General features: G+C 38.2%; 2 protein-coding genes across 3 annotated transcripts; both read left to right on the top strand.

Annotated features, from left to right (window-relative positions):
* The first annotated feature begins 273 nt into the window (after nucleotides 1–273).
* On the top strand, nucleotides 274–696 carry LOC133038224 (uncharacterized mitochondrial protein AtMg00860-like). The gene has a single exon (XM_061116313.1). It carries the CDS (start codon nucleotides 274–276, stop codon nucleotides 694–696), a length of 423 nt encoding a protein of 140 aa, XP_060972296.1.
* A 5479-nt stretch (nucleotides 697–6175) lies between these two features.
* On the top strand, nucleotides 6176–9287 carry LOC115716075 (18S rRNA (guanine-N(7))-methyltransferase RID2). Of its 2 annotated transcripts, XM_061115517.1 has the most exons (9): nucleotides 6176–6317; nucleotides 6456–6668; nucleotides 6785–6868; nucleotides 6951–7006; nucleotides 7172–7228; nucleotides 8109–8158; nucleotides 8298–8450; nucleotides 8554–8662; nucleotides 8798–9287. In XM_061115517.1, the coding sequence occupies exons 2-9, from the start codon at nucleotides 6494–6496 to the stop codon at nucleotides 8960–8962; spliced, it is 849 nt and encodes a 282-aa protein (XP_060971500.1). In that variant the 5' UTR covers nucleotides 6176–6317; nucleotides 6456–6493; the 3' UTR covers nucleotides 8963–9287. The 2 variants fall into 2 exon arrangements, with proteins under 2 accessions (XP_060971500.1, XP_060971499.1); XM_061115516.1 differs by having other exon boundaries at nucleotides 6298–6668.
* Nucleotides 9288–10065: the final 778 nt, after the last annotated feature.

Raw genomic sequence — 10065 nt, forward strand, 5'->3', positions numbered from 1 at the left:
TCTGGGTACAACCAAATCAAAATGGCACACGAGGACGAAGAGCTCACTGCTTTTAGGACACCAAAAGGAATATTTTGTTATACAGTTTTGCCATTTGGCCTCAAGAATGCAAGGGCAACCTACCAAAGAACAATGACCACAATTTTTGAAGAGATGATGCACAATACTGTCGAATGTTATGTCGACGATCTAGTGGTCAAAACAAAAGAAAGGACGAATCATCTTGACGATTTAAAATGAGTTTTTGACAGACTCAGGCAACACAATCTCAAGATGAATCCTTTAAAATGTGCATTTGGGGTAACATTGGGAAGGTTACTCGGATTTATCGTCACACATCGAGGAATTGAAATCGACCCTGCAAAGATCAAAGCAATTATGGAAATGCCTCCCCCGCGTAATTTACGTCAACTACGTGGACTACAGGGAAAACTTGCGTATATTCGAAGATTCATCTCAAACCTGTCTGGTAGATGTCAACCCTTTTCGCGGTTGATGCAGAAAAATATCCCATTTATTTGGGATGAGGCATGCCAAAATGCTTTTGAAAGCATTAAGAAGTACCTGTTGCACCCACCAGTGTTGAGAGCTCCAATCTTAGGAAAGCCATTGATATTATATATCACTTCACTCGACCGCTCCTTGGGAGCCATGCTAGCGCAAAATAATGAGGAGGGAAAAGAAGTTGCTCTTTAATATTTAAGCAGAACTTTAGTAGGGGCAGAACAAAACTACCCTCCAATTGAGAAAGTGTGTTTGGCTTTAATCTTTGCTGTCACAAAACTATGACACTATTTGCTCTCACATCCTGTGACTTTAGTGTCAAAAGCTGACCCTCTAAGATATATCCTATCCAAGCCCGTGTTGTCTGGACGACTTGCCAAATGGTCCATGATGCTATCAGAATTTAAAATCAACTTTGTCCCGCAAAAAGCAATAAAAGGACAAGCTTTGGCTAATTTTCTGCCAGCACACCCAATTCCAGATGATATGGAGTTGCGAGAGGATCTTCCAGATGAAGAAGTCTTCGCAATTGATACTTCATCGTGGCAATTATATTTTGATGGGACAGCAAGAAGTAGTGGGGCAGGTGCGGGAATTGTCTTTGTGACACCGTCAGGAGGCCTGATACCTTATTCTTTCCATATTCTAGCTATATGCACAAATAATGTACCAGAATATGAAGCATTAGTTATCGGCCTCGAAGTTGCACTCGAAATGAAAATACAATCATTGGAGGTATTTGGCGATTCTATTTTGGTTATTAAACAAATGAGTGGTGAATTTGCGGTTAAGCATGAAAATTTAGTCCCTTATCATGAAAAGGCTAAATATTTGCTTGGCCAATTTCAAGACATAACTCTAAATCACATCCCCAGATCAAAAAATGGTAAAGCTGATGCATTGGCTAATTTAGCTGCATCACTAACACTTCCTGAAGAAAGGGATATCCAAATTACCATAGGGGAACGCCATGTATTATCCCAATCTACGGAAAGAGTTGAAGAAGAAAATACAGTCAACCTAATAACTTTCCTGGATAGTACAAATGAAAATGACTGGCGTCAGCCAATCAAAGACTACATCCAAAAAGGAGTCTTGCCAGAAGACTTGAAGAAAAGAGTGGATGTAAGAAGAAGAGTGCCTCGATTGTGGTCTTCAATGGCACATTGTACAAGCGTTCATTCGACGGGATATTATTGAGATGCCTCTCGATAGAAGAAGCGGCACATGCACTTCAAGAGACTCATGCCGGTACATGTGGCGCCCATCAAGTCGGCCCAAAATTGTCGGCTCAATTAAAGCGGTTGGGTTACTATTGGCCTACTATGGTTCAACATGCAATTAATTTTGCTAAATGTTGTAAGTCATGCCAATTACATGGAGATTTCATCCACCAACCCCCTCAACCACTCCATCCTTCTATACTGTCATGGCCTTTCGAAACATGGGGAATGGACGTCATTGGTCCTTTTACGCCACCCTCTTCCAAAGCCCATAAATATATTTTGGCCATCACAGATTACTTCTCTAAATGGGCTGAAGTCGTACCACTAAAAGAAGTACGGGCAGAAGATGTCGCTGATTTTATAAGGACCCACGTAATTAACTAATACGGGGTTCCTTCAAAAATTATCTCCGACACTGCCCTTTATTTCAAATGTAAGGCAATGGTCAAATTGATGAACAAGTACAAATTCAAGCACAGTTTCTCCGCTAGTTACAACCCGTCTTCAAATGGTCAAGCAGAAGCATTTAACAAAGTGTTATGCAAAATCATGAAGAAGACAGCGACAAAGAATGAGAGGGATTGGCATGAACGCCTCCTAGAAGCTTTGTGGGCTTATAGAACCACTGTGAGGACTGCGACTGGTTGTACACCTTATAACTTGGTGTTTGGGTCTGAGGCAGTGTTACCTTTGGAGGTACAAATAGCTTCATTAAGAATTGCTACTCAACTAACAAACCCAGATGAAAATGTGCAAGTCCGTCTAGCCGAGCTTGAAGCATTAGATGAAAAGCGGCTTGCTATTCAACAAAAGCTCGAAATTTACCAAGCCCAGGTAGCTGGGGCATTCAACAAGAAAGTTAAATTTCGATCTTTTTCGGTTGGAGATCTAGTGCTTACTGTGAAACGACCAATTGTCATAAGTAGAAGGATGAAAGGCAAATTTGAGGCAAAATGGGAAGGACCTTATGTTGTTACTAAGGTCTTCCTAAGAGGGGCATATGAACTTTCAAATTCAAAAGGCTGACGCGTTTATCCGTGTGTTAATGGGAACGGGCGAGTGTGCAATGAACTACGTAAGGCTTGATCCCACTTCGGGTACGTAGGCAATCTAGTTTATAACTAGGCCCAGCCACACAAAATAAAAAAGTTATCTCCTAAAAAAAAATTTAAAGAACTACGAACGGCTTGATCCCTTAAAAGGGTACGTAGGCAATCTGAACAAAAATGGGATGTAGCCACAAAATAAAAAAAAAATATATATTATTTATTCCTCCTAAGAAAGGAGTCAAAATTCTAAAAGGTCTAAATGACAAAATACTATTAGTCCTCAAGGCTAATAAAAAAAAAGGCTAACAAAAACTAAAACTAAAGCTAAAAAGTTTTTTAGTCTATCTGGAGAAACAAAGTTAAAGCGCCGAGTCTTCTCTGGAATTCTTCTTCTTGAATCTTGAGTGTTGCTTTCGCTCTCTCAGCTTCATGGAATTTTTCTACATTAGCTTGGTTCTTTGACTGATCTATCTCCTGAGCGAGATGTCGTTGCTCCTTCAAGGAATCATTGAGACTAGAAAGATCTACTTCAAATGATGCTTTTTTAGCTTCGAACTCAGCTCGTCGTTGTTGTATGGCTAGTTCTGCCGCAATAATATCTGCTTCCTTTGCTTTAAAATCTTCAAAATCCTTTGTCTTGTTAGTAACAGATATGGACAAATGATCTATAGCTGCCAAATTATCCTTATCACGACGAAGAAGATCCGTGATAACAGATTCATCAAGACTAAGGGCATTCTCAACAACTTGAGCAGAAGCGAGAAACTTTTCTTGAGTTTTGAGCAAATCATTAACATTGTCAGTGAACCATGCAACCTCTGCTAAGCCACATTTATAATGCCCGCAAAGGGTACTCAACACGTCAAGTTGCACACCCACGTCCGCACGATGTTTTGAGATGTCTGTTGTTGTCAAAGGAGAAGATAACAAACGAATAATATCTTTCATGCATTCAATCAAAAACCTCTTAATGTGTTCACTCGAATCGGAGTTGATGATTGTTGAAGCTGACATTGCCAACATTGGATCTGGTAAAGGAACCGGTAGATCAGAGGAAACAACAACTAATGATGAAATAACGGGTTCTGGTGAATCAATTGCCTCTTCAGGTAATGGCTCACTGTCAAATCTATTATCGGCATAACCATGAGACCCATCAAAATCAACAAATTCTTCATCCTTAGAGCTTGAAGCGTCAAAGCGAGTACTAGATGGTGGCATCTCTACACTATGAGTAAGTGGGAAGGATTCAATATGACTAGACTCGTCATGCTTTGCGCGCTTCGTCCGTTTGAAATATGGGTCAAGAGAATGGTCATTCTCTGAGCCAATGTTTGATTCAGTATCAGCATGGTTGGCGCTAGAGACAGCATGGTTGGCGCTAGAGACAGCATAGTTGGCGCTAGAGACAGCGTAGTTGGCACCAGTAAACTCATGATCTTGAGGAGGACATCTCACAAAAACCTCATCAAGGGTGGAGTAAATTTCGCGAATGTCCTGGATTACATATTTCGACTCTTCCTCTTCATAGGGTTGTTTCAACTCTTTATGAATCTTCTTGACAGACCTCCCTAAGTACGGAAGGCTACTCCTCACCCACCAATGACAATACCACCATGTACATTGACCCATACGAGTCATCTTAGGTATATGAAAGCGAATGTTGGTATTCCTCCTTAAAATCAAATCCCAAGCGTTGGCTAGATCTTCTATTCCACATTGCATCCTCCTTGGGATACTCAAACAAAAGTTCTCTGAAGGAACACCTTGGTCAAAACCAAATTGATGAGCAAATCTGTTGGGATAATAAGGTTCCATGTATATATCCTTGCCAACTCTAACGGGTAACAAAGCAGAGTGCATCGACATTAACAATTCAAATTTTTCGTCAGACAGATCTTCATTATCCAAACAGTCATGATTTTCCTCTGAAGGGAAATAATATGGTCGATGTATAACATAATCTTCCCCCCTTAAAATATGTCGAGCCCTATTCAAAGTATGATGCCTAGCTTGAATCCCAGCATACTTACTCAAATGAGGTGAATCTGGAATGAGATCCCAACCACGATAAAGATCACGAAAATGCTCAGCTAACCACCCCAACACATAATGCATAGGTAGGAAACATTCACCTCGCTCTTGACAATGTAATGCAGAATTATATAAAGCACGATATATATAGCCCAAAACAGAAGGTGCAAGTGAAACTCTGACCCCATGTGCCATTACCGAAGCCATATAAAAAGATTCAGGCCTAATATTCTGACCTGGAGCAGGAAAAACGAAACGGCTTAGCCATAAGGACAAGAATGCTGCAAGACTACCCTCCTTTGTTACGTTCAAAGGAATAGAACGTAGATCATAACCTTCATTAGTATTCTGCTGGCTAACTTTTCTTTGAGTCTTAGCCTTCGGGTCCATTTTTACTCCTTCAAAGACAATTAGATCCCTGTAAAAGAACTCAATCCATTGCTTCCAGGAGACATCCATACCTTTAGAACGGCTATATATATCTCTGCTCTTTAAGTAATCACAAAGGCGAGCATGGATTCTTAAAAGCTCTGCGGTAGTAGAATAGCATGGATCACCGCTCACCAGTTTCTCATTAAGAGGGATAAATTCTTCATAAGGAACTCCTAAAAATGGGCAAACCACCGATAACCTTCAAGTCATACAAAGAAATACCCATTTCGCCACTACTATGATGGAAGGTGTTGGATAGAGGACCCCGCAGTTCTGAAAAAGCTCGCCAAACATGAAAAACCCATAAAAAGGGGTACCGGGATACAGAAACAGTACCATAAATACCGGCCTTATTTAAGACACCTGAGTGTTGAAGTAATACTTGATCAGTCCATTCAATGTGGCACCTCATAAAGCCGGCTCGCCCCTGAAAGACAAAATCGTTATGCACTTTCTTATCTTTCAAAAAACGGTAAAGACACGGAAAGAAATCTTCGTCCACTCGGTAAGTCAGATCCCTATCATCTTTATTATCAACATCTCCTAAGACATTTGCCTGAAAAATGGCACCATAACCCCTGACATGGTGAACAGCGTTATCATCATCAGAAGAATGGTATTTTAAGTCTCCTGAACTGACATCCTCGATCTTAAAAAGAGAAATAGGATCTTGGTGGTTATTAGACGCCTGAACCTCTATCAATGACATAGAGCAAGGATAACGCGGCCCGATATTGACCTATTTCCCAAATTCATCAGGAGCTCTCTGAGAGCCTAGAACCCCAAACGTAGACATGCTGCAAAAAAAAAAAAAATTCAGTATGTTTTAAAAAAAAATTTCAAGCAAGGTAAGTTTACATAAATTACAGGCACTTGCTTATTATTATTATTATTATTAATATTTTATCGTTCAACAAGATCCACCACATTTTTTTAAATTTAATTACAATTTATGTACTTGGGTATAAATTTCCCTAAATAAAATATATAAGTATAAACCCTAAACTGACGGAACATCCCTAGATGTGTTTCTGTTACTGAAGAATTGAGCTTTCAATAGTCAATTTGTCAGGTAAAAAAGTTTGCAATTTTGCGCCTAAGCTCACTTCTTTAGAGTTTATATAAAATTATAATCAGTTTGGCTAATATTATTTTTTTCATACTCTATTCTGACTGACGAATTCCTTTTCTCACCTCATTGCCTTCACAGCTGCTTAAACCCTTGTTCTTTGCTCATCCCTGAACAATATGTCATCTCGGCCTGAACTCCAAGCGCCACCTGAGATATTTTATGATGATGATGAAGCCAGGAAGTATACCTCCTCTTCTCGAATCATCAAAATCCAATCAGAGCTCACGGAGAGGGCTCTCGAGATTCTTGCCTTGCCCAAAGATGGAGTTCCCAGGTTGCTTCTGGACATTGGTACACAACTCTTTACTTCTTTTGAATTAATGTCTTTAATTTGATTTTCAGATTTCTGCATCCACTTTGAGATTCCAACTTGAAGTAGAGCATACACACATGGGTCTCAATTTCAGGTTGCGGGTCAGGACTCAGTGGAGAGACACTAACAGATAATGGTCACCAGTGGATCGGTTTAGATATCTCTGACTCAATGCTTAGTATGTTGAAGTATATATTCTCAGTTATTTTGATTTTAATTTTAATCATTATATACTTCTCTAATCTTGTTCTACATTATAGATGTTGCGTTGGAGAGGGAGGTTGAAGGTGATGTATTACTTGCTGACATGGGTGAGGTAATTCCTTTCCCCCCTATAAGATGATGCTCATTGTCTTCTCACATTTTCCATATTGTAATACAGTAAGCTTTATGAAGAACCGAAATAACATTTATAAAAAAGATGGATTTTTGTTTTATTAACTTGTAGAATGACAAAGTATTGGATTGGATCTTGTTTCAGGGTTTGGGATTTCGGTCTGGAGTTATTGATGGGGCCATAAGTATCTCTGCTATTCAGGTCTACTTTCTATTATTTCACTATTTGTTTTTCCTCTCTTCTTTTATATGTTGTAAGATGTTTAATCATTAATACTTTTGGAATTTTACTTGTAACATGCTATTTATTGTGTCGTTGCTATGAATTTCGTTCAGCTAGCAAATTTATCTCTGGTGACTATGCTCTTTACGATTTGATTAAGCTTGTAAGACTTATCAAATCTTAACTCAGTGTGCTAGCTTAGTGTGCAGGGCTGCATGTTATTTGGTGCTTTAAAATTTGTGCTGTCGTATGACAATGGCTGTGAGTAGGAATAAGTATCAGAGTAGCTGAAACTTTATATTTAATACTGAATTTTATCTCTGGGTAGTACGTTTTATTTTATTTTTTAATTTAATTTTCTTTTTTCTTTTCTATTTGTTAGTTAACTTCACTTTCTTATCAAAATCATTTAATTTTAGGAAAGGTGCCTTTGGTGAAGAATATTTTTAAATGTTCGTTTACTTAAATTGAGAAAAGGGCTATATGTGCTTACTTTATTATTGTATATATATCAACACAACTCATTGGAAGTTCTTATTTCATATTTTTTCCACTGGAAATGCCTTCAAAATTAGTATATGCTTTTAGTTACTTTCTTCACCTGTTGAATTTTTTATGCTCAATTAGTTGATTAAGTATCATATATAAACTCCCCACCGTTTTTTCCTTTGAGCTGGAATGTATCACGAAGCTTGAAAGCATACATGTTTGTAGTATATAATATGTATATATTTAAAGCTATATCCACTTCATTTTTCTGAAATGTTAAGGCATTTATATATATGTAATATATATAATGTCAAGTGCTTTACAAAATAATTTCTACCTTATTTTTCTCCCATTGTGTGTTAATTTACAGTGGTTGTGCAATGCTGACAAATCCTCACACGAACCAACACTAAGATTAAAGTATGTTTGTGTTTCTCTTTGACTCATTCTTATCATAAATAATATTTTGTAAATTATTTCTCTTTGGTTTTACTGTTTAAGGTACTAGCTAGTAGCTACCAAGTCTTTTTGTAATCTTTGGCTAAATGTTTTTTTTCAGGGCATTCTTTGGATCTCTATACAGATGTTTAGCAAGGGGAGCAAAAGCAGTATTTCAAGTGTATCCTGAAAATATGAACCAGCTAGTGTTAATTTTGATTTATGCGAGGAATGCTGGGTTAACTGGTGGCCTGGTTATTGATTTTCCCCACAGGTAACATAAGCTTAAATTTATAAGAAACATGAATATTTAATAACATAGTTTTTTCCTCTGCTCATTATCTGCTAAATTTGACTAAAAATTATTTCAAAAACAGTGCCAAGAAAAAGAAAGTATACATTGTTCTTTCTTGTGGCCGACCAGGCAAGGATGGAGAGAGTTGCTCTGAAGACGACGATAGCAGCGGAGATGAAGAAAATCAAACGGTAAACTTTTACTGAACACCACTTGCTCTATTTATCTCTATGCAAAAATTTAATGCATTTGGTCACCTGATTTAAGGCCTGTTCTTTAGCCATGTTAGGTCATGGATGGAGCTGATTTAGTGTTTTCGTTTGCAGGTATGTGTTTCTGACAGGCACAGGCCGTTGAAAAAGCAAAGAATAATGAAAAAAGGGAAGGACAGGAAATGGATACTGAAGAAGAAGGAACAGTCGAGAAGAAGAGGGAATGTTGTACCTGCAGACACAAAATACACTGCTAGGAAAAGAAAGGCTCGATTTTGAAAGGGCCATATCTTAACTTGTTTGTAGCTCATTTTATGAGATGGCTGCAAGGTTTGTTTGTGTATATTTCCCTTGGAAATTTTGGCAGAGAGATCATTGATTTAGTTGTGGTAGGTGATTTTGTTTGATTTAATTTGAGGCACACCATAGTGCTAATGCATATAATTAACATATTCAATTTTTCTTTTCTTCCTCTAAATGTTGATAGACGCCAACACACATTAAACGAATCTGTCTAGTAATTTATAGATGGACTAACATATCAAATGTGTAAGATTGAAGTGTGGAATCTGTCTAGTAATTTAAATTTCTCATGTTATTATTTCAAGCCAATAATCCTAATGATGTGCACTAATTATTTCAAATCTATTGACTGAATGTAACACCCTAACTAGACCAGGCGTGTTACGTGATTTTTAAACGTACTGTGCAGCTCGTTGCGAATCAAGGTTTATGAAAATCGTGATTAATTAAAATTTTACTTTTTTAATTAAAACTTATATAATACATACAAAATATTTGGGATCCCGATTACAAAATATTTTACAAAAGTTTACTAATTCTTTACAAAACATTTGTCGCCCAGCGACTAACTACAAAAGCACTGTTGTCCCGAGGATCGTACGCACCAGGCCTAACTGTCCCGAGGATCGTACGCACCAGGCCTAACTGTCCCGACATGTACAATCTTCATCGGCTCGTCCTCACGGTTCCTCAGCTTTGGCCTTGCCCTTACCTACACATAAACATAGCACTGTGAGTCGACACACTCAGTAAGAAAAACATAAATCATAAACATACATAAATCCCGGGTTATGATCAAACGCCCATACCCCTGACCACAACCCTAATCCCCGTGTCCCACACGGTACTGATTCTCGAACGTTCGTACGATGGTACTTTTGACAGAATAACAGCCTATACTCGGTACACCGGTCATACTCCAGCTGCTAGTCATACTCTAGCCTTACCGATGTGTTACTGTATCAGCCTATACTCGGTACACTAGTCATACTCTAGCTGCTAGTCATACTCTAGCTTTACCGATGTGATACAGTCAAACAGTACAGTACCATCGACCATAATATCAGCCTATACTCGGT

This window comes from Cannabis sativa, chromosome 5 (genome assembly GCF_029168945.1).
Source record: "Cannabis sativa cultivar Pink pepper isolate KNU-18-1 chromosome 5, ASM2916894v1, whole genome shotgun sequence".
Taxonomy (NCBI): domain Eukaryota; kingdom Viridiplantae; phylum Streptophyta; class Magnoliopsida; order Rosales; family Cannabaceae; genus Cannabis; species Cannabis sativa.